At 41.6% G+C, this 26,475-nt stretch overlaps 1 protein-coding gene across 3 annotated transcripts in view; it reads right to left on the bottom strand.

The window, feature by feature from the left end:
• The window catches only part of LOC139822574 (uncharacterized), a 151,986-nt gene that overhangs the window by 64,425 nt on the left and 61,086 nt on the right, over positions 1–26,475 (bottom strand). For all 3 annotated transcript variants that reach the window (XM_071794416.1, XM_071794417.1, XM_071794415.1), the window contains exon 2: positions 351–2,826. In XM_071794416.1, coding sequence (XP_071650517.1) covers positions 351–2,117 — 1,767 coding nt within the window. In that variant the 5' untranslated portion in view covers positions 2,118–2,826. The remainder of the gene's footprint in view (positions 1–350; positions 2,827–26,475) is intronic.

The raw sequence follows: 26,475 nt of genomic DNA, 5'->3' as shown, positions 1-26,475 counted from the left end.
CTTCTGATGTTTGAAGTTGAAAATATTTAATTTAGTCAATAATTTTCAAGCTATAAATAGCTTCTCATGAATCGTAAGTAGCTTCTCATGAATCAAATTTTTCAGAAATATGAAAACAAATAATGGTGTATCATTAGTCGAAAAATTTGAAATAAATTCTAATTAAACTTTAAATTCGTTCATTATGAAAGCTAAAATTTACAAAAGTTCGAAAAAATGATCGATCATCTTCATCAACATCTCAAAAGATAACTCCAAATTTCGTGAGAACACTTTCTCTTAACGCTGAGTAACTTGAATGGTCGACGCGACGTTGCGACGAAATTAGTCAACAACTGGCAGAGACTTACCTTTGGTTCCGTCTTCATCTTTTTCGCAGGCGGAGGACTAGCGGCAGTGTCCATTGCTTCCTCGGCTGGTGTCGTGAGCGGTGGACCCGGCACCGCGGCGACCTTGGTTTGTTCCGGTTTGGCCGCCGCGCCGGCCGCCGTTGCGCTCGCCGGACTCGGCGGCGGACAGGGTGCCGCCGCGCTGGTCGCGGGTGGCCCGGGGCCCTGTGACACGGAGAAACCTGTCCTCGAGCTGGGCGGTGGTCCCTGGGTCTGTTGTGGCGCCGTGGCGGCCGGCGTCGGGCCCTGAGACTGCGTCGCGCCACCGGCCGAGTTCTGGCCCTGCGGCGCCGGTCGCGCGGTACCGTTCATCTCCGGCTTGGTCTGCTGGGGTGTGTGATTGCTCTGCGGTTTTTCGTGCTTGTCTCGCGCCTTGTCGCGCCGATGACCGCTCGAGCCGCGTTTCGAGCCGGCGGTGGACGAGGGTGCGGCACCGGTGCCGCCGGCCGATGCCGGCGAGTGGCTCGGTTTGGATTTGTTCGACGAAGACGACTGACCGCCGCCCGCCGCGCCGCATTCCGAGTTCTGTGAGTTCTGCGCGACCGCGGCCGACGCGGACGTCGATCCGACGGCCGAAGACGAGGACGTCGAGGACGCAGCGGTGCCGTTATTCGAATCCTGTGACGAGGCGGTACCGTTGATTTCGTTCGATTTGACGATCTCGTGCTTGGCCTCGCTGGTCTTAGTACCGGGCTTCGTCCGCTTGATCTTCATCTTGAGGCCCTTGTCGACGGTGGCCGAGTGTTCAACGGCCATCTTGCCGGGATTACCGGCGTTACCGTGAACGGCGTTTACGCCGCTCACGTTTATGCCCGACGCTTGCTTGTTACCGGGACCGGTGACTACAGACGCGGTGCCGTTTGTGTTACCGGCGCCGTTCGCGCTGCCGGTGCCGTTCGAGCCGCCGCTGCCGCTCCCGGGGCTGTTGGAGCGCACCGACGACGAGTTCACGCCGCACGAAGAGGAGGACGATGACGATGAGGATGACGAGGAGGACGACGACAACGACGACGACGAGGACGACGAAGATTGACTGCTGGCGTTCGTGCCAGTCGACGGGACGGACGAGGACGAGGAGTTTGAGTTGAGACCACTCGCTGAGTTCTGTAACTGATGATGATTCGCGTTATTCGGTGCCGATGCTGCCGAGGCAGGCGTAGAAGCCATGCCTGTCCCCGAGCTCAATTTCTCGTCCCTCGTCTTCTCAATGTCCGCATCAAGATCGATTATCAGGTCACCTATGCCAATGTCCCATTCGTTGTCGTCGTACTCAAAGTTATTGGTCGCATTCGTCGCGGCCGGATCCAGTTCACCGGCGTTAGCAGCCACTGTGCTTGCTTTATTAGACTCACGCTGCTGATTCGACGACGACGACGACGACGACGATGACAATGACGACTTGTCCCGACCTTGATGGTGATGATGATGGTGATGATGGTGATGGTGATGGTGATGGTGATGGTGACGATGATCGCGATGCTCTCTGCCGACCAGCGCTCTCTCTTGCCTCCTCGATTGACCGCCGCTAACGTTGTTGTTACTTAAGCCGTTGTTGTTGTTGTTGTTGTTGCTGCTACCGCTATTACCGTTGTTGCTATTGCCGTTGCTGCCGTTACCACCACTGTTACTATTACTATTACTACTACTAATACCACCACCACCGATGCACGGAGATGGTCCTTTACGGTTTACGTTAGGGAGGCGACCGCCTAGTGGCGTGGTCGCCATGCCCTTGGAAACGTTTCCCCGGCGCCCGCCAGCCTGGTCTGCCCGCCGTTTCTCACTTTGGATACCAAGTAGTAGTAGTGGTAGCGCGCGTGACTACACGCGTTATCATTACCCCGACCACCGCCCGCGAGACGCGCCTCGTCCATCGAACACATCACTCACTCTCTCGCTTCTACTCTCGCTCGACGTAATTCGCGATATATCCGGCCGTATCTCTCTTCTCGCCTCTCTCTCTTTCTCTTTCTCTCTCCCCCTCTCGCTTTCTCCTCGCGTCTTCCACCTCTCGGTTATCGTGTGTACACCTTATCCACCTTGATTTCTCCTCACCACACTTGCTCCCTGTCGTCAATTCTTACTCGCGTAGCCGGGACGCGCAACCTGATATACCTCTCACCACTCTTCATCGACGACACACTGATCCCCGACACAACACCACGATCACAGCCACTGAACCCCCCCTCTTTGATCACGAACACACCACCCAACACCACTCGTGATTACTTCCAACGTCGTAGGAAATCTCGGCGACCATCCGCGCTCTCGGAATCCTGAGACCCGAGAATGGTGGCTCCTCCACCTATCTCCCACTTGTCGCGAGTTAAGCCATGTCCCCCGAAACGATCCTCCCAGTCGGCGTCAGCCTAACGTGCGGTTCTTCTCTTCGATTTCCCGACGGAACCGCGCCTCGGCTGATCGACGTGCTTCCGATCTGTAACACGCAAGTGATTCCCTTCATGTCGACGTGTTAAACGTGTAACGATTAATTTATCATTTAACGGATTAGCTTGAGATTATCTTGTCGAAACAGTTGGATGTCTGATTAATCTGATTCGCCTGTTTATTCATAATTTCATTTTTACTAATTAAATATTCAGTACGTTATCTTCTATTTTGCGCTTATTAAAACACTCCAATTTTATAAGAACCTAACTGTCTTGAGAAACATATCTATCATTTATCATTGTTGTCTATTATTTTCTTATTTTGATTCAATTAAAATTTTCTTTTTTTAATTTTAAATTCGATGGATGGTTACTGTAAGATGTGGCAATAAGTGCCACACGAGAATGGAGCAACTCCAATATAGCGAGGCAAGCGCAATCCGTTTCTCTGTAAAACAACGCCGAGATGTGCCGGCACATTCTTACCTTGATAGGCACGCCGCTCGCCGCTAACATGAGACGCATTCCAGCGGCATAATTATTGTTTTAGAAAGAAGACGAGGTGACCACCGTTATTTCACTATGATAACCTATCTTATGATATAAGTTGCTACACAATTTTACTTTAGACAATCCGGTTGCATTATTACATAATTATTAATTCTTATATATATTTGCTGTCATAAACTAGAATTTATTTTTAAATGTAATATTTTAGAGCGTTTTAAAATATTACAATCGTTGGTAAACATATTTTTAATGAGGTATTGTATAAATTTTAAACTCTTCTCTCTCTTTTCTTGTTATTTTACTTAACTTCTATTATTTACTTTCAACATGATAAAAAATTTTGAATTAAATTCAAAAATGCTAGCAATACATTTGCAAAAATTAAGTTAACAAACTTTATTTAAAGATTAGAAGAAACATAGAGAACGTTTCGATAATATATGCATTTTTTAACTTTAATAATGTAACTAATAATTTTTAATACAACAGTCACAGAGCAATGATAAAAAGTAAGTTCGTTATTTTTCGAGAACATGTTGTAGTTTCTCTCATAACGAGAAAATTTTCTAGATTAAGTTCATAATCGTAAAATTTGCAGAATGAAATAAAAACGCCCGCGGACCTTATTACGAGCTGCGATAGAGACGAGGGCGCGGTCACCCATTTGGGAATCCGGCGACTTTAATTAATTTGGCAGCGCTAATTTGGCGTCGCGGCTGGTCTACTCGAAAGACTACGCGCATCACTTTGTAGTCACATTGCTTTCATAAACAATACTTGATAGCGGATAAGTCTTCAGGGGCACTTGGCCGGCGGCCAATAACCAGCGAAACGCGCGCGCGTTACTCGCCGGCGTTTCTCTTGGGAGAACCCAAGAACGAGTCGAGAGCCGACGTAAACCGGGTTGTTAGCTTCGATATAACGACATGTTTAGAGACCCGCTTCCTCCTTCTCCTCCCCCTCCTCTCCATCTTCCGGCTTTCACCCCGGGCGTGCAACGCGGTGCAACCTCCTCGTCTCGCCACCGGGACGTTCCCTCTTTCTCTTTCTCTCTGTTTCGCACCTACAAATTGGTATTCCCACTTAGAGAGGAATTCGTGTCAGGCAACGATTAATTTTACCGGCGGCATTTTGGCCGCGGTCCAACCGCCCCGCGTCAGTAACGACCGGCGCGAGAAAGAGAAACGAGGAGATTTGGACGAGGAGAGGGAGATATATCGACGGATCTCCCAATAGAGAGTACAGTAGAATTTATTCCGTGTTCTCTAAAACCGAGTTCTCTCGAAACATTATATGTGACACACGACTGCGTGCGACAATAGTAGTATAGATGGTCGGCGCGAGAAATAAGAAAGAGACAATAAATGACAAAATATTGTATCGAAAAAAAATAATAATTTGAGAAATGATTTATGACTGATAAGTTTTATAAATATATAAGCTGTCTATATTCCGTCGTGACGATATCGATTCGTATTCATCGTGCGTACGCCAAAGTAGGATGATTAAACAGCAACCGCTATTTACGGTGAGAGATAAATGATCCGAGCAACGGCTTCTTAAAGTGAGGAATAGAATTAACATAAATTACTGAGAATGACTTGTCAGACTTTCTTTAATGTAATTCAATAACGTTTCGGCATGCACGCGCCAATTTACGTTAGCAATCAATTTTACACGATCAGCTATCTTTATAATAATGAGACCCGAAATTATCTTTTACATTTAATGTCGGTATAAATCGCGAGATACAAGATTTTTATAATACAATTTAAAATCACCTAAAATAACAAAGAAAAATGGCAATTGAGACACTTAAGTTAAAAGAAGTAAGTAGATAAAGGTCTGGCTGCTCGCGTAAACCTTTCTCCATTTCACCTCGCTTCTTTTGCGGTTATAGATCCGATAATCGTTAAGTGCATCAACTGTTGTCCAATCGACCGCTGCTCCCATACTAATTCATGCGAACATCCCGTTGATCGGCGTACATAAAATCGACCTCGACAAAGACAGCTTTAGTATCGCGCACGATGACAGCTCGGCCGCCGTTACTCTTATTTTGATTGTTTCCCCTTTAAGGTTGAATAGACGGATAACGCAACTATCGACCGGCGTAAATGCCTCGCGTGATTATAGCCCCGAGTGTAAACGAACTCTAAAGTGAACTCTCGCGGAAATTTCATCAAAAAGTAACTTCGAAAAAATGTGTATAAAAAACAACGTATATAATATACGTTTGTATATGCATAGATTTATAAATTTGTAATCTATATCACTTTGCACTTGTGTTTGTAGCTGTTATTCTATGTTATGGAAAATTTTTAATTCGGTAGGCTGAAAATCAAAAGTAACATAATACTTACTTCGTTAACACTATAAGTTCCTTGAGCGATATACCTTATATATTATATACTTTGTATTTCCAGATTATCTCTGCGTCACATCGCGAAAAGGGGACGATATATATATTCGGGAGTTAATCGAGAAGAAGCGGAAGTCGCGCAAAATCACAAGATCGCAGCGTAGCCGGGAACTTGCCCCGGCCTTAAGTTACACCGTCCCCGCATTAAGTTACATGATTAATCGCGCGACTTCGGGGAGTTTCGCGACGAAAATAATATCCGGTGCAATTTATACCGGGTGGGATAAAGACGAGTCGTTAAGACGAAAACGCGCGGTGGGTATCGCGCGAGGGATCCCTCTTCTCCACGTTCTCGTAACAATTCCACGAATGGAGATTGACGGCATTCCTGGGAGAACAATTGGTAAGCCCGAACTATTCCGTACTGTGGGCGCAAGCATTCTGGCGAACCTCGATCGTAATGACGTCAATGAAGTCCACCACTGAGGTCGGGCGGAGGAGAATTTACCTTGTTAACGGAGTTGAGTTAACCCACGAATACTTCGATCCGAAGACGGATGCGAGAGACGCGAAGCTAACGAGTTACCTTCGGAAAAACGAAAACGAGAACGAATCGAGAACGAACAGTTTTCCGTAGAATAATACCTCGTTTGAAGAACGGTGATCTCCGTTTCAAAGAAGAAAGTAATTGAGAGGAGAAATATAACGAAATGAATGTATAAAAAGATTTGCTTTGCTTTATAAAAAGATTTCACAGAAAAATCAGAGTTTCGTGAAGATGATAGTGAATGTTTAAAATAAAGCTCTTTTTTAGCAACGTGTATCGAACGGATTCTATCGAAACGGCTTAATAAATTTTAATTCACAACATTATGCAAAAAATATAAAAAAATATCTCTACGAGTACGTTATTACCTCAAAAGATTATATGCAATAACGAATATTCCAATCTTATTGCCTTTATAATTACGTATACCCATCAAAAAAGATCTTAATTAATATTTAAATCAGTAGCAAATAAGCTGTTTAACGAGCTCGTTATCAAAGCTCATGTCGAGTAAATTCATTCGAACGCGATAAACTAGTTGCATTTTTTAATTCAATTTTTTCAGCAAGTAAACTATCGTTTCGCGCGTAGACGAAACCTTAAAGGAAACATTAATTACGTTAATCTGTGGAATTAATCAAACGTGTTGGTGCACGCGTTAATACGAAAACAAAGACAGGTTTCTTCTTAGCGCAGCTAGTTTATTCCTTTGTTTTACAGAACGAGCTTCTTATTAACATGTAGCACGGCAGTCGAGCGGAGAGAAGGGGTCATCGCTTATGCTAACGATCCTGCCGCTACTTCCTCCGAAGTAGGGACCACGTAATGAGTTTACTTAAACGAGCTGAAGATTAAGATCTCCGCTGCGTTTTGTGTTAAATTTATCGCTAATACCCCTATTAAAATACCCACACAAGTGCACTCTATATGCGCTTAGCGCGAACGTCTTGCGGAACACGTCTTGAATAGTACTGGAGCAGCCTTAGATCGATCGATACTAACTATAAAGATTTAAACTAAAAAAAAAAAAACAGAAATTTATATCAACGTAGAATAAAAAAGGTCGTTCAAGTTTAAAGCGCACGATTTATTACGATGAGAATTTATGATCTTGTACCATTTTCTACGGTACATATACGTCGAGTTTCTAGCAAATTTCGATTATGTAAGACCTTTAAAAGAGTCTGCATCTTATCTTCTGATAAAGTCTGATAATGACAGATTTAGAAACTCAATGTTTATTTACATTTCATAGTTAATTTCCTTCGCACGGAGCAAGATGTCAGATTTCGACAAATTGAATTAAATCTTTTAAATCTTTTCGCAAGTTCGGATGGCTCATTAATTCGTTCCCTAAAGTGATTGTTTTCTTTCGCTTCTCTTTTTTTCATAATTTTGCATGATATAGTCAGAAAATTAATTTTACACATTAAGCTTTGCATAGATGATTAATGACGTTTCGAGTAATGGCTCTCTACGGATCGTACGGTACTCTATGCTCTCCGATTGTGAGTCCAGAACGCATAAATCCGGGTTGCATCGAGCAATGTCGAATTGAATTCTAATTACGCCGTGTTAATATTCCATTACACTTGTCCGCGTGTGAATGGCGAGAGGTGCAGCGCGGAGGGCAGCGTTGAATAATTGAACGATCATGGAAAGCGGAATGGCGAAAGCCTGTTTCCTTTCTAGACGAGTGCGCCGCGCGATTGTTGCGACCGTTCCACCGTCTCTGGGAGCAACGTTGTCTTCGCCGCCATTGCCGGAGCATTATCCTTCGGCATTGAGGTACCGTTCACACGAAACTAACTAAGCGCAGTTGCATTCCGGCGATTCCTACTCTCACGTTATCGTACAGGCCACCGGAGTGACTAACCGCTCTATTGATTATCATACAAGTCAAATTTCTCAGAACTTGTGATTAAGAAATAAAAGCAGAACGAAAAACCAAAGTAAATTTTAAATGCATTTAACGAGCTGGAAATTAAAGAACATTAATAAGATATTGTATTCTAAATTAAATCTTTATATTTTATATATGCTAAACACTCATTATATATAAAAGTCACTGAAAAGTAAATTACTCGATTACTCCAACTTGATATTAGGTTGAGTTAAACTCACAAAGTTACATAAATGTTTCATAAAACTCATACGATAAATATCTTCTTTTTAATCCTGATTTATTTCACGATATATTTGACATTCTGCAAAATGAGAGATGGTAGAGAAAAGTTCTCGTGAATTCGATGTGAACGATACTTAAATCGCGCGGCTGCTACTTACACGCGTGCTCAATCTTCTTTATTACAGCTCCGAGGCTCGCTATTTCCACGTCGCTCATACTTGCTCCTGAGCCGTAATGGCGAGATGTATTCGCCGCCATCGCCCGTCTTATTTCCCTCCTTTTCCGTCTTATTTTATTTTTCACGTGCCCCGGCTGTTGTTCGCGGCGAGTACAAACGCGCGCTGACAACGGAGTTGCATAGAGACGGATTTATAGCCGTGGAAGAGCCGAGAGGCAATTAAAGTCCGTTACAATTTGTTACTTCTCGAGAAAACATCGCGCGTTTATCGTAAGACGTTTGGTTCTGCATATCTACGTTTTATACCGCGAACCAGAAACAAGTCCTAGCATATATATTACATGCCTATCGTGAATTTATGAAAAAGAATACCGGACGTGTACGCGATATATAGACAGATTTAATCGCTTCCCAGAGTGTAAAACCGTCAGAAGCTACTTTTTACGCGCGCGATTGGTACATATATCCTGTATGTTCACGCGGATCTTTCTGAAAGATGCGTATGCAATCGCGTCAATTCGCGCGACTGCCGTGCAGAGGAGACTCGAATGCGGAGCCGCGAGCGTAGATATAAACGCTTTTCTGCATAACGAACCATACGCGGTATATTAACGAGCATCGCACACCGTTCTATTGGCGTTCGGATATTTCCGTCGGAATATAACTGTCAACACGTTCTACAGCTTCGTAACGAGTTAATGACAACTCCGTGGAAATTGCAAGCTAATCCTCGAAACCGGCTTACATTTCTTTCTCTCTCTCTCTCTCTCTCTCACGCGAGCGCACGGTTATTCAAGGCTGAGAGTACACGGACAATTTTAACGCTTTGTTGAATGTCACGCGGATTTCGATTAACTTTGCAAAGCACTCACCGCGGAATTATATCCATTTATATTTATTCATTTTACCGCAATGCTTTCAGATACTTAGAATCGATTATGGCTAACACAGCATAAAATATCGCTATTGAAGCATACATGAGAGCATAACAGCAACAATTATATATTATTCTTGTTATGATCGATACGACAATGGTTGCGATTTTCAAAAGATATCACGGGCTTTCATTGATCGTCGAGAATTCCGAGCGGCAAGCCGAGGAAGCGTCGACATCTTATTGCACCACCGGCTTCAATTTTCCTTTCTCCTCTCTATTTTTCGCGTTTCCGTGGTCGCGGGAGGACGCAATAGACGCAACACTGCGCCGATGCATAAACCACCGTCGGGGCTTTCATGCTTTCATAAAAGCGCCTCGAAACAAGGAGCCGACACGAGCGACGCGCAGCATTCACCAACACAGACAGTCGCTCTCTCTTTCGTTCGTACATTCGTTCGCTCGCTGGCTCGCTCGCTCGATACACTGCAATTTTGCAACCCCTGCAACTACGCGACGCACACGGCGCGTCAATGACTCCTTTCCTGGGGTAAGGGGGAAACATAAAAATTCTAGTGACTTTAATAGAAGTAACCAATAGTGTCTCTAGACTTTTACGTTTCCCCCTTACCTTAGAAAAGGGATCATTGACGCGCAGTGTAGATACATCGTACATACAACGTATACATGACGTGTATATATACACGTTAATGTGATCTCGTGACTGCGACCGACTGCAGAACGCAACTCTGCACGCTGCCGGAACGCACACCTCGCCCCGACCAGAACTTTATTTCGCGGTCAACTTCCAATTTACTGTTCATAAGTCGGCGTATATGGGCGATCGTTATTTCGACAAATAATCATAACATTATATCTTCGGCGTAATTTCGGTGACTTTTTAATCCTCTTCATCATAGAAAAATGTATTTTGCGCCAATTTAAAAATAAAAGTTTAATGCATGGCAGCGGACGATAGTATTTTTAATTGTAGCTTCAAGATTTTACATTAACGGAATTTTATTCGGAACGCTAACGTCTAAGATCAAGAAAATCAAAAGGTTACGCAAATAACATTTTCATTGAAGTGAAGTCGATTCTTTACCTTAATGAAAATAAATCGCAGAATCTACATTTGAAAAGAACGACGAAAATTTGTTGCAATTGTAAATCTTGCCTTCAAAGTTACGTAAGCAAACAGCGCTCATTGTAAATACCAAAAATTGGTTCAAAATGTCAAGTAAACTTCAATAGTCGATATTGTTTGCCGAGGAGAAATATCTCAAAATCGCCTGAAGCACTTGGGTTTTGGTGGTCGCGATCGTATGCAGACAGAGACGAGAGCGACGAACAGTACGATACTCTTTCGCGAAAGAATTCGCTGGAAATTGACATCGCGTTGACGTCGACGCGAGGGCAAAGAGTTCTCATTATCACGACGACGGTGACGAAAGAGGGCAGAGAGAGGAAGGGAGAGAGAAAGTTCCCCGGAGTACTCGAGGAACTCCAATCGCAAACTCATTAGAGATCGTCGAGAGAGCGCGAGTCATGGAGGAGCTCATTGCGAGCGACGAGATGAAAGACCGGACTGGAATCGGGAAGTAGTTCGCCAAACAAACAGATTAGCCGGTTCCGCGGCTGCCACAATGCGCGCGGCACTCATTCGTTCACTCCCTCGTCTACCACGTGTAGACCTTTCTTAGAGTCTCAACCTGATTTTGTGCTGCTTCGAGAGAAAAAAAAACGAAGGAAAAAGAGGGAGACATAGGTAACCCGGCAACGTGCGGATGATCTCCTTTCGTTAATCCTGTATAGCTCAACGTAATTTTAAAGTAACACGGATTTCAGAATGTATCCTGTGCCGACGTTTTCTCCACGACGTATCGAAGAGCGGTATACGAGATCGTTAAAAGTTTTCGGCTTGTCCATAGTTGTACGGCGTCGGAAACCGCAAAGTGACTGCCGGCGAAGCAAAGTTGGGTGATTAGTCGCCGCTGTTATCGGTCGATCGCAGAGGAAAGAGAAAATTGCTCAACTACGCTCAATTATAATGTTTCGACTTCGTTCACCTTTGTTCCTTACTATTTAGTTTATGGTATCGTTATAATTGTAATAATAATAGTTATACATAAACGTTGGCAATAATATATAGACGATCGACGTCATCGTGTTATAATAAAATAGAACATGGCACACAAACTAATTTCTACATAACGTAGAGCAAATGTCACTAATATATTTATATACTTGACACGATTTCACTCGCATAAAATATTAAAAAAAAAATAATACTAAACTCACATTTGCCTTTTAATAATAAATGTCCAGATTAAAAAATATGGCTATATTCTCGACCTTTCTTGTGCGTTTCAGACTTGAGGACGAAAGAAGGTTTGTAATGAAATTTGCTTAACAAAGCATATCTCCGGTTGGCCGAAGAAGCCTGTTCGCCAAAATGCGCTGCTACAAATCCGGCATTTCAACATACCACAGAAATATCTCGTCATGGAGAATCGCTCGATCATATTTCTTAATCCTCGAAAGCTGCATAGCTAGAAAAGCCCCGAGGAAGCCGAGAATAAAGACGAAAGCCGGAGAAGGACGGAAGAGACCATCCTTCCAAGAAGGTGGCCATTACCTACTTCGATGAGCAGGTAAACTCGTTTCTCTCGGCTCGTGGGACGAGCGGGTAGAAGCTTTCCGTCGAGCGGTAGGTCGGTCGACTAGTTCGATACCTCGATAGCGGATTGACTCGTGCCAAGTGCTACACCAGGGATTACCACTTGACTGAGCTAATCAAAGCTTTCTCGTGTAGAGCGAGAAAATTAGATCTAACTAGAAAATTGCGTGAAATAACTGAAATACATATCTTACATAACATGGAACTGTATAATATAATTTCCGGTCAGTAATAATAAAGGTTCAATAATATAATATACTTCTTGAGTAATTAAATCGTTATCAGATTAAACTCTTAATTATTGCTTATTGTAAAATTTGTTGTTTTTTTTCACACTTTTAGAAAAGTGTGAACTAGGTCACTGTTATACTAAATTTTTCAACTAAAAATCACCGTGACGCAATTTTATTATATCGCCCTTGCATCGCGATTAGTTCTCTCCTCCTTCAAATACGAATGCAAAAAGGTAATTGAGGACCACTGCAATCAAACGGACTACTCGACGCTCGATATGTTAACAACGTAAAAGCATCGGGTACAGATCCGATTGCGCTGCAGAACAGACGACAAGAATCTGATGCGAGGCCAAACGCGTCCGCTGCCAATACGCGTCACGGCTGAAGTGAAAATATTATTGGAAATCGCTTACGAGTTTTCAGCGCGTTCCGAACGATTGCGCACACTTGCGTAACGCACCAACATTTTTTCCACGCGGCGCGCATAATGACATTCTTTGATTTCCCCGCGATTCAGTTATAATAGCCCGTAAGTTTGCTGAATGGATCATTATATTTCTCAACTAAAAACGACTTGACGCAGCTTACGTAACGCGCGATCATCCTTGTGCGCTACGATGCTGTAATATATAGCAGCATCTCTGATCTTTCAACTTCACGAGCTTCAAAGCATTTCAAACATTTTATTGCAATTAAGAAAAAAACAAACTCGCAATTAAAAGATTGTTCCTTTAGTTATGTAAAACACACACACCTTCTACGCTACAAAAATGCATATTAAGCATTTTTTTATTTATGTAATTAAATTATAGCCGTTAAGTTCTCGTGCCACTTATTACGTCTCGCAAATAAAAAGGCACATCCGATGCAGTTAAGAATTTATTATTTTCGAGATGAACATACGTGCTTACGTAAGTCGTGATTATTCTTCTACGATATGTATAATACTCTGTTATTTAATTTCTCCAATTTACAGCTCTCCTCCTAAATTTACAGGATCGTTTGCTATAAAAGTGTAAAACTATGCGGATAAACTCGATGTAGTTCGGAAGTTATTATTTTCGGCACGCACGTATCCTTATGTAATGCATGATTATTTTTCCGCGATGCACTACAAAACTGTATTATTAATATCCTCTGATTTCTCCGATTCAATTATAGCACTTGATTTTTTCTACCGTAAAGCTATAATTAAGAATCGGCGAGCTTGATGTAACTAGCGTGTTATTATTTGTATCATTAAAATGCTTGTCTAATAAATCAATCGAAGGAGAAATTTACGCGTTGAAAACCTAACGATACCTTTAGCGGCTAAAACAAAATGTACAAATTTTATTTGAGTGTTAAATTCAGATATACAATTCCACGCCATTAATTTCCATATATGTATATTTTACGACAGTATATCGTGATTCAGCACGCGTTATATATCATTTTCACGGCGCGAAACGTTAACGTTGATCGAGAACGTCGTAACACATATTTTCCAATTTATGTCGCAGTCATTATACAGCGCTGAATATACGATTGGCTCCCGACAGCGCGTGTTCACGCGCGGAAGATTTTGTCTTCAAGCATATGTCTCTGCGAGTCGGTGACTGTGCCAAGTCGTCCCGTTCTCGTTTGACAGCAGCTGTTCAAGCATCTTACGAGCGTTCTAAAATATATGCTTGACCAGTACTGTCGTTAACCGTGGGAACTATCGTGCGCTCGCGTGAGGCGCAAATGCGCACTCTCGGCCATTGGAATATCGACGACTCGCCGACTCTATAAAGTTCGATATTGATATGCCAATGCACGTGAAATTTCATTTCTATTTTATTTTGCAAAAGCGTTTCCTGCGATTCTGAATTTTGCAAAGTAAAATTCTGATATTACCGCCACGTCACGTTAAAATTGCTGTACTTTATAAAATTACACTAAAAAAATTGATGTGTATGATAGCTAGTTATTTTACTACATTCGGATTCGGATTCCAATTTCGGCTTTTTCAGTCGCGACAACTCAATATCTTTCCTCGCATGATAAATCTGGTAAACGACCATACCTATATCTCAAGAGTGCCGCGCGCGCGAAATCATTCGCTCTGTAAAGATATGTATTACAATCGCTTAAATTTATCTCGGGGATCGAAGCCAACCGGCGCGAACGTAACAGTGTCGATCGCTCGCAGATTGTAACCACAGGCAACGATATTCGCGGTCAATTCTCGGCGGCGCCAATTCTGTGAATGCGTTCCCAACGAACGCCACTTCTCGTATCAACAATTTATGAAAGCCCATCAAACTTGTTTTTCGATTGCGAAAACCTTCTCTCGAATTATTTTCACAATTTTTGTACATGATCAACATTTTAATATCAATATAAAATTTTATATAGATTTATTAAAAAGAAAATTTTTCTCTATATTTAAGAATCAGATTTTAAAGAAAATTTAGACAAAAATATTTTTCTAAATATTATATATCCTCTATATACATACATATAATTTTTTGAGATTATACATATTTGGAATTAAATTGCGAATTTTAGAATAGAGTTTCTAATGGTTATATAGCTACAAAGATTGGGACGGTGCACAGCAGTAAAAGGTCAAAACCTGCCGTTTCTCGATCGACGAGATTCCGATCAGATTGCTCGACTACAGGAAACCGTTCTTTCGATGCGAGTCACGATCGATAGAATCGAACCAAGCTCGATCGCGGTGGCTAGATGGAACCAAGCGAGCGCATACAGATGAACAGGCATTATCCTTGATCGCCCGCTCTCCATACAATGAACGAAAACGTGCGCTTCTTTCGCCCTATTTAGCCTTTAAATTCCCGAGCGATTTTCGTTACCGTTACTCACAATCAGTACAGGTAGCCGTTTGTTAAACGCGATTTCGCCGTTACGTAAAAAAATCAGGCACTCTCATTTCAGTTGGATTTACAAACAATCGAAGAATTCTCGCACATTCGTATACAAATAATTATTCAAACTTTCGATGAATTCCGGAAATTAAAATTGATCGTCCCACGCGTCACGTATGAGTTTTATTCCGTTGCACAATGACAAATGTATATCGTATACCGTGATTTTTTTTCTGCAACGACAGCTCTGGCGGAATATATCTATGATTGCCTATAAAAATCGGATTTTGCTGCGTGTGTCAGCTTGCATGCGCAAACATGTGCATTCCTGGCAAGTGCATAAATATTTATACGCGCGGTTCGCGCGACGCAGAAACGGGTTCGAGCGAGAATCATCAACGAGATGTTTCGGATCGCGATACGAGATTCCGCTGAAATTTCGCGGTCGGCCGCGCGCTCTATCGCGCACGGAATACGGATAATTCACATGGTCCGACGAAGCGACGATGGGCCTGCTTTTTTTTACGATCGTACGGAGAAAGGTGCGAAAATGTAATTCGGATGACACGAGAGCGCGGATCGACGATAATGACAAGGCTCTGTCCCGTCCGTCCCGCTTGCATCCTCTCTCCCTGCGTCACGAAATCGCGTTCGTTTAACCACCACCAAACTTGGCAGCCTGTCCGCAACGATGTATTCATGTTCGCGTATACGGCTGCCGTGCAGAGATATACGCACGCGCTCTCAACCAACGCGACGGATTTATGCCACCGCGACATGTATCAGGGACGATTTAGTTTAACAGGGTATCAGTATTTTTTGTATCAATTTCTTATCGAATACCAATAACTTATTACGATATCGCCATTACTATTACTTTCTCTTATCGTTAAATATTTTTCGGTCACGATACAGATATCACAAAGTCTCAATGGTAAGAATAATATCGTAAGATTACTTAGGGGAACTCGAATAAAACCAGAATCCATTTTATTACTTTTACCACTAGAATCTTATGTAACAATGTATGTCAGTATTTGTAAGCGATGATCAATGTTCCTGTGTTAGTGAATATTATGCATGTCTGCAAAATACCTGCTCCAACAAATTAGAAATTATTACTTCCTAATTCGCGTAAATTAAAAATTATATTGCAAACATGCAATTGGGATTAGCCTTTCTTAAAGCCTGTCGATAGAAAAAGCTGTCGTTCAATAAGCGTTCAATAAATCGAAGTTACGCAAGCGGAGTGAAGTCGATGCTTAAATGAGCTCAAGGAGCAACGATCAATGATTTCACGTGATCGAAAATTCCAAAAATAGAAAGATACTGTTACGCGCGACCTTTGATAGATCATAGCAGTGCATTAGTGATACAAGATTGATCTTTCAATATTCGCGTTAACCCACTAACGATAACCCCACTTTATCGAATGATAAAATGCAATCGTGTATCGTGTATCGACTTTTATTGAAAACATCTATGTTTCAACGTTTAATTTGTTTTCTGATTTCTACTTCGAATCTCATTCAAGACACTCGCGCGTCGACATTTTAATTTTTCCTGAAATACATTATTTACAAAGTGGAGGAGTATGATAATAAGCTGGGAAAAAGATGTACGCAAATATGTTTGTATAAATCTCATACTTAAATATCTTAAATGAGAATTTACAAGCCTAGACGATAAACAGCGGAGGCATAATATCCGACGACGTACACTGCCAAGTTTAGAGTCAATATAGATGCATACGTATCCAGTCAGACATGCTCTAATCGGCTCGTAAGCATGATTTTTCTCCGTAATATAGCAAAACCGACGACATTTTTGCTGCATCGAATAAAAACGTCGTTTTTGCCATATCAAACTAAAATAAATACATGACGTTGTAATTACGTTGTTTTATAGCCTGCTCGCGGAAGGGCATTTTTTACAGAAATTGCGCGACGATGCAGGTTTTCCCCGGACGCAAGTTTCTAAAACCGTGTAACCTGCCATAAGTGTCACCGGCCATCTTGAATTGCAAGCGAGAAAATAAATAAAAAATTACTTCTCGCAAGTAATTTTTTGCCGATAAAATTATCATAGGACAATACAGTAGGTACGCTTAATTGCTGAATAAGCGAAAGAATTTGTTCTATGTGATGTAAAATATTTCGAAGCATTCTTAATGTTTCGAGAAGTTAGTTTTGGTAGATGATTTTCTATTATTTATTTTATGTAAGTCCAGCACATTTTCTAAATTGTCGTTTAAACCAGCAAGTGTGATGCCGTTGAACTGTTAGTACACTTATGCCAACGATACCATAATTATAGTAATTGCAAGAACTTTTCCTTATAATATAACATTCTCTTTCATGAATCAGTTACGAAGAGTGGATGAATGGATTCGACGAGTAATTCTTTTAATAAATTATAATAAAAAAAACTTTGGCCATATGTACCAATGCATACAATACATTATATTAAATAAAGAGATAATTAATAATTTATTCTTGTTTCTTACTATCTTTTTAAAAAACTTTTTCTCTACGTAGTTTACAGTGTTTTTTGTAAGCAAGCAGCATGTTTTTATTTAAAAATGTTTAGAAGAGTTGTTATATATATACAACTTGTAAAATTAGGACACGTTAACTCGATTACTGCGATAACGACGACAAAGAAGCACAAGTTACTTTATTAGCATTTTAAAATACATAATTCTTGTTGGTAGCTAGCCAGTGTTGCTAATAAAAATACGTCGTGTAAACCACGGTTTTATTTCAATTTTTTGCTGTAAAACTCTATGATATTTCACCAAGTCTTTTTAACAAGATACGATAATATTATGCCAAAATTCCGGTGTGAATAGCTGGCAGCCCCGGAGTGCAACGACTATAAAAACGAGACGCAGAACGGCGAACGAATGATGCGCAGCGGCGGCATGAAAATCGCAGCAAAACCAGCTTTGCCTTCGGTCGAGCGAACGAACCTCTTCCCCGACCGAACGAACGACCTAATCGAATGAGTCAGTGTGAATTCCGGCCGACTAACTTCTTGGCACTGTGCGCAAGGTGCAGCGAAAAAGCGGATCGAAGCTCGACAGGCGGCCGAGCCAGGAATTCCAGCGGCGTTTGATCGCGAAAAATGCGAAGGCAAGCTTTTCAAGAAGCACCCCCGTGTACCCCTCCGCGCGAGGCGAACTTTAAGCGTTGCTCACACCGCGAACGGACCGAAATAGAAAGACATGCTCGAATCGAAGAGAAATAATATGGTTTCCAAATATTTGCATCCGAAACTTAACATTATGCAGAGTTCGCGAGAATCATTACTCATCGATCGTAATGTTTTCGAAAGGATAGCATGTTTACTACCGCTAAACTTCATTTCTTTAAAAACAGAAGTAATTAATATGTAATAATACTTTGAAAAAAAATATTTAAATTTTTATTTTCGTTAAAATGATTTGAGAATCACAGATAATCCGATTTCTCATGTTGAAACTTTTTGGGAAATTTTGTGGCACACCGTTGTCTCTCTATTTGATGAAACACATTGCTCATGCGATACAAAACTTTTGCAGATAGGATACATCATACACAGGTCAGTTTTTTGAGGAAGATAAATCTATGAACGTGTACGGGAGAGGCGATCCGATAGAAAGACGAATGGGACTTAAATGAAGAGTAGCCTCGCTGCTGGATAATGGCCAGCGGTTCTCATTCCCGACCTTTGGCACTCAGCCGTGCGTAAATATGCACACACACGCATGCACTCGCGAGTGTACATATACGTGCACGTGCTCACGTACGTATATTTCATCGGTAACTCGCTATCTCGTCTTAACTCATTATCTCACGTTAGATCGCCTCGTCGCTCTGTCTCTCGGATCCCTCTCACCTCCTCCTTCGAAACTCATTCTTACTCGGCGCAGAGTGAGCCACGAAGAGGTTCTCATTCTGCCCAGGGAGCAAACGAAGTTTCTCACGAGCATTCGTGCGCGACAAATTCTCTCCAACCTAAATATTTCTTATCACGGATTTGTAAGACAAATTGAAAAGACTGAGTAAAGGTAAATCTATACTTGGCCTGGTTTCTAATCTTGTTCCTTTTTGTTTCCAATTTTTCTATGTTTAATTGAAGCAGTAAATAATATGTAAGTTCCTTAAAAAAACATTTGATATTTCCTCCGTATCGTTAAAGATGCCTGGGATTATTATTCGGCAAAATCATAATTTGAAGTTGTACACTCTGAAAACATATGTGATCTCATTTTCGATCTAAATATTGAAAAAGAATCGGATGTTAAATACACCTGGATAAATCACATTCCTATACACATTCCTACAATATTTTGCGATAATTTCACTAGACGACAGTAACGAGCTATTAACTACAAATATTTAGTCGACGGACGCATACAAGCGCGAACAATCATCAGAATTATCGACGGTTATAAGGTCGTAACCCGGTTTTACGCTCGTTATGACACGTTAATTAGAAAAGCCGAAAGCGGCACGAGTTCGCCGCCGATTGAGAACCCTTGAGGCCCCCCTCTGTCCCCTCCTCCCACTGATGGCGACCACGGACCGATATAATTAGCGTGTTTAACTCTGATTTATAATGACGCTGGAAACGCCTACTGTCCATGAGCCGTATCAAGCATAGAATCCATCGCACGTATACAGGGTGTAGCATACATCGCGCACTCTATTGCAGTTTGACAAGATGACACAGTCGTCAGCAGAGCAGAGAGAGAAACTTCTAAGCAAAAATAACAACAGTCAGATCAAAAGAGGCACACGTGTTATTATTGAAAAACAAGATATATCGCAAAAGAAAATAATTCCCAATTTCGTTGAAGAAAGTATTGCGAAACAACCTTCGAAAGGTGAATGGCTTGAAAGGAAGTATGGGACAGGAGCGGAGTATCCTGTGTGCAAGAAGCGCGTTATTCGACTAATTCATAATTATCGCTTCCAATTACGGGGATAACCGGACGTGTACATACACAATTTCCTCACACACGCGTGTATGCACACCTGTTTGTTCGCACGCCTCGTATCGCTCTTCTCTCGAAAGTCTCGCGCAAATAGTTACCCAACTAATCGCTACTCGGGGGCTCACCCGTTACAGTGCCGTATGACACTGTGTCGAGCAGATGGACGCAATTATGTCGCTCGCGAGCACGGCCACTTCGCTAATTTTAGCGCAAAATAATCGTTGCATCGACTTTCTTACTATCATGTATCAATTTACAGATATCGACCTTCCGAAATCTTCGTCTTATACTTCATATCGCATTTTATATTGAGAATATTTGATATAAAAAGTTTATCTGTGTGTGTACGAAGAGTTTTTATAATGTACTGAAACAATTGGAAGTTGTTAATAATTTCAATTGCCCTCGCTCGTATTATTTAATTGATCTAATTTAACTGACTCGGATTTTAAACGATGCTGCAAATACATTTAAAACAAAAAAATATTAAGCATTGAATCCAATTAATACGGCGATTTATAGGCAATATCGCGAGTCATAATTCAAGTGATATTCTCGCGATTGATTGACTCTAACGCGTCGTGTCTTCCGACTTTCCACAAGACAGCGATCATTACGAAGCGAAAGTGGCCACAGAAGTCCCAACAAAGTAGTTAGGCTATTCCATGAAGTAATCTTATGCTTGAAAAGATTAAAATATAATCTGTCCGTGTCGTAGAAATTAAAAAGACACAACATTCATGTATACAAGTTTCTCGATATCAACATTCTCTTGAAACATTATATGCTATTCTTCAAAGAAATATAGAGCATCTCTTAAATGTTCATCCACATGATGCAATAAATGTTCAATATTAAAAATATATCTTATATATTTTTATATATACAAATTTAAGTATATTAAATATCATATTAAATATTAAATTATTCAAATTAAAATTCGATTAAGTTCTGCTAAAAAAAAAAGCTGCTTTAACTGCTTATAATCCAAAAACCATTAAATCTTCGATATTCTTATGATCAGAGAACCTCGCATATAAAACGTTGATGCAAAATTCCAGTCCTTTGTATATATCACATATTTCGGAATCTCTGAACAAAAGGGATGCCATTTGAGATGAAATAAAGTGATGAAATGAACAACTATCTCCCGAGTCGCCTGAAACGATCTTTATAACAACCGGTTGATTAGGCGAGGCAAGATGCGGGCGGGTGATGATTATGGTGTCTATTTTTTTCTATCATTCATGGATCCATGCGGGAGAGCGACGACCGCAGAAGACGCTTCAATGACTATGCCTTTCTCTTGTCTCTCATCTTTCTTTCTCCGTTTTCCTTTTCTTTCCGTCTCTGTCACTCTCATTCAACTGTTCGCTTCAAGCACACTTGACTTCTTAATACGACAGTTGAAAGTCCCCCGACTCGTCGGCGATTTACGAGTCGCTCGTAATTTATCGTTTCTCCCATTCTCTCGCATAGCCGAGAATGCCTGGCTATTTACCTAATTGTGACCGTAACGCGGAAACAAACCGGACGACTGACAAAGTCGTCGGCAATCTCTCTCTCTCCCTCTCTCTCTCTCTCCCTTTCTCTTCGAACATTATTTCACCCGTTACAAATTGCCAAGCGACACCGTGCAATTAGCGCGAACGAATAAACAAATTGAGCCCGCGTGCCCGCGATTACTACGGGCAAACGCGGGCCGTTTTACAAGCCTAATCGTCGCTATTAGCTTTTTGCCGTCCTTATGCCGAGATTAACGGAATTACGCCGATGATCGTTTAACGACGCCACGTTCCATCTCATTAAAGCTGCACTCTATGTCTTATATCTATTTCTTTTAAAGTGTTTAAACGCGAAATTCCACGAAAGAAAGTCTGTCAAAGGAGCTAATTTCACATCTTTTCTCCCGCAGCAAAGATTTACATTATCAGTATATCTATACGGTTATAAGGTTGACTTTTTAGACCTTTTCTAGATCCCCCAGTCTCGCGTGTTTAGCGCTAAGTATAAGTGAAGTCTGGCCTTGCGTATTGACGTGCGCGCGATCTCCTAATTATATTATATTAACAAAATTAGCGGTTATACCGTCGCGCTATAAAAAGAAGAATGTATTATTGATTCAACAGTCACTATCGTCATTATCCGCAATAGCTACGTGCGAAAGTACACGCTAATAGCCTGTTCGTAATTCCGCTTGGGACACAAGTCGCTACCGTGCCGGCTGGCTGATAGAGGCAAATATATGAAAGGAGATTGAGAAGTGATTGATGAAACGACTCGATCAGGCTTCCATAATCGTTCGATACGAGTGCTATAATGGATAAGCCGAGCGTACTACGTGGCGGAGATATTAACGAGGAATCTAAATGCTCTCGTGGAAGCGGTTCTTCTCTACCTGCGCGAGGGGTCGGACAAGAGAGAGGAGATCCCGGCCATTAAGAGATAGAGGAGAGCCTATTCTAGCCTAATTGTCCGTAACTACCATCCAAAGGATGCACGAAACGATAATGGTATAAGATAATTGATTTCAGTGATCCAAACTTGAAGGCTCTATCTCTATATAACATCTAAATCAACACAGATATCAACGTGTAAATACAGCTTGGTCTGCTAAAGATATCTGAATTTCCAAGCACGACAATCTAGATATACCTACAAGAGACAATCTGAAGTATACTTGGATACACATACAAAGAGGTATCTTTTATCGCGCCTCTTTAACACGTTTCAAATCTCTACACCTTCTCTTCAACGTGTTCCACTTTATGCGTTTAAGTGTCATTTACTCGTTTATAACAAATAATAGTTTCAATCGAATACGAAGTAGTTTAATTACAAAGACTTTCCTTTCTAGGCGACTGCGGGTCAGTTGTTCCATGATCGTGACGATGCTCTTCTGACGTGTTTCTCGAGCACGTAAACTCACGACGGTAGCACGAGCAACTTTTCACGATGTTATCGTAGATATCGTGAGCGGCGCGCGATAAACTTACACGACGTATAAACGCGTCGACGACATTACGATTCATGATAGCTGAGACTGGACGATCATGGACTTCATCGCGAAAGTTAGGCTGATAACTGCGAGCGACTTCGCGAAACACTTTTATGCGACGACCGAGAAATTCGATAAGCCCTCCCCCGTTCCTCTTGCCGCTCTACTCGCCAATCTCGCCATACGAATAAAGCTGACGCTGATTTGCATTTTTTTCGGGAATATTAGCCTTTATCCGCGCATATCACGCTCGATTGACGTAAACAGTCTCGTGTAACGTGAACATATCGTGCACAATCGAGCGTACAGGTGGAAGATAATATATCCGCTGATATACGCGGTACATCAACATTCGCTTTAATACAGTAGCCACTTTTAATACAGGAATATTTCACACGTTAACAAAGAACTAATTATAAATAAAGTTGCACGCAAAGTTGTTCTTTGAATAAAAACTTCGCTTTAAAAGCGAGAGAAGGGCAGGGCGTTATAATTATCGAGTATCATTTACTTATAAAATGTTAGGCATGCAGAAGTCACATGGACGTAACTTCGTTCTTTCCCCGATATAAACTGTAATTTAGATCTCCCGTTAAATATAGACGGTCAACGATCGAAGCTCTCTAGCGCGCGCCCGCGTTAACGGTTTAATTAATAATAAAATACTGTATAAATATTTGTCCTCATTACGGCAGAACTCAATGGCTCAAAGCGCGCTGCCGCGTCCTCATTAAATTTTCGCGTTAAAAAGCGCACCATTAACATCGAAACTCTCGTTTCAGTGTGAGCGTAGAGAGTCACCACACAGCTCAAAAAAAATATCACACTTTATTTAGTCTATTATTAATTAGTCTATTATCGTTTACATTGACAAATATTAAAGATTTAGCTAAAAAATAAAAGGGTATTCGGTACTTAATATTTTATATAATTATATTTGTTCGTAGGAACGAAAATATCTTTTAATACATTCGTTATTTTATTATTGATACAAATGTTCAGAATTGACAGCGCGGTAATTGAATCAGTGCATCGCTTTACGTGCAACGTTAAATTACGACTAATAAAAGAGCGAAAGGGGCGGCTTAATTAAGACCGGTCGATAAATCACGCCACGGTCTACAAATATACATAAACATTATGCATAAGTTGAAACGCATTGCGCAATTCGATATCTCTCGCGCAACGTGTCCACGTGAAGAGAAATAATAACGGCCGACGCGACCGACGCGACGGCGCGATACGATCTCGCACTTTCGACAAAGCATGATCGATCATCAACTTTTTAAAGTCTCGCCGATAAATCGCGCGTGCATTATCGCATCGAATGCGCGTTATCGTTAATAATTATTGTACATATGTGCGCGAACGTCGTGTCGGCCCGAAATGTGGCGCATCAAAACGGACCGCGTTAAATTGTAGAGACCATAACCGGCGTTATCTCCCCAATAAGCCGAATTCGCTGTTAAGCTACATTCACGCGGCTTTCCTGCAGAGCGAAAAAATAACGCGTAAACCGGTTTCAAACGGAAATAAAAAAAAACCTTATTAGTCTCATTTAATCGCAAATATATTTCAGCAAACGATACGTTAATACTCTCCATTAAGAGGTTGAGGTTCCCGCAACCTTAACTTTGGTCGACCGATTCATTAAATAAATTAGTAAATATTGTGGTACGTAGAAAAAGAACGTAAATTGAATCTTCTCATTTCTCCGGATGTAAGTTCACGCTGGAAACAAGACAGAGATCGGAAAGGTGATACGTGTTGCAAGCGTTATCTGGATTGATTATGTCTGCACGGAGCACACGCAAAAACATAGTTTACATAGTTTATCTCGGTGGATGTATAAAGCCGTTACACGTGAATGTCCAACACCGATACCCGTCGTCGTGTGTACGCACACTACGCTCTCGCAGCCAAACGTGTCGTCGCGTTTTCATTTCAGCGAAGCTACAAGTTTTTGCGCGCGACACCGCCGTGATTGACAGCCGCGGTCGCGTTGCTCTATGCATTCAGTGCACCGCAATTACGCGTGTAATATGCGCGCCGGGAAATAAATTATGCGCATATCTCGTCTTTAATGGATTTACTGGTAAATCGCGTATCGCACCAGCAAAGTAGGCTTTCGTCTGTCTATTGAGAGAGCGTTACTAGAAACGAATGTTAAAAAATTATTTTAAAAAAAACATAATTTTTCCTAATAAAAAAAAAACAGATTAGCACTTGATCAAAATATTTACAACGTCTCATAGAATGTCGTATTTATCAACGCGGACGTGCTGCGGACCGTTGAACGTTGGTTGTTCTGTGGAATTCATGAAATATCGATCATCGATTCCCGCAAATCCGCTAATTCGCTTAAATCGCGATAATACAATAACAAAGATTGATACGACGAGATTACGCGACCATTCCGCTTCGGATAATTTAATCAGACAGCCCGCCTCCACTCGCGCGGATTAAATCGATTTGACGAAAAATTTATCGTCGCCGAAACGGCCCGGGGTACGACCGACAACCCCCCTGTTCAGTCCCAATTCCGGTAGTTTGACACTAATTGGCGCAGGTACGACCTACCGCCATCCGACTATATCCATTACGGTGGGCATAGATATATGTGGACATTTACCGTTAGCTGGTAATACGCGCGGAGGATTCGACAGAATAGCTATTTCGAAGGGACGGCGAAGAGAGAGGGTCGGGAACGGTATCTTCTATTATCTCCTTTACTCGTAGGGACGAATCCCCCTCCCTTGCCGCTCTCTATCGCCACTCTCAAACTCTCGTTCGATTCACCCTCAGAAATTGCCTCAGGAATTTCGTAGCTCGCTCGGCAGAGCTGGAACCAAACTCGGTTCCCCAACTTCTTCCCCGCGACCGAACCACTTCCGATCGGCTGCATATATTAAGTCTCGTTTCACGAATTGTTTGAAGATTAGCTTTCTCGCCTTTCTCCATTCGTGCGGAAGAAATGCTTAATTCCATACGGGTTTCGTACGCGTAGCAAAAGGATTAGAGTTTGTCGAATAAATGTTTACTTCAACATCAGCCGAAAGAGATCTTGAACGGCTGAGTCTACGTACCGCATTACTCAAATTAAGTTTGTAACTAATCTCTTTGTGAATAACTCTATATTGTCTAACGTAAACTCAAACACAGCTTTATCTCTTGTAAAAGCAGAATTTCAGAATTGTATCACTTACTGGCTTATCTCTACAATCGTGATTAAGAGGAGTGTCGCAACAATCAGTGCAAAAGTGGGTCTACCTATTTTCGTAAATGACAAAATTTTCCGTGATTAAAAATTTTTTCATCGATATAAAGTCAATTAGATTTCTTGGAAAAAA

This window comes from Temnothorax longispinosus, chromosome 11, assembly GCF_030848805.1.
Source record: "Temnothorax longispinosus isolate EJ_2023e chromosome 11, Tlon_JGU_v1, whole genome shotgun sequence".
Lineage (NCBI taxonomy): Eukaryota > Metazoa > Arthropoda > Insecta > Hymenoptera > Formicidae > Temnothorax > Temnothorax longispinosus.
This window is presented reverse-complemented; position numbering and strand designations above follow the sequence as displayed.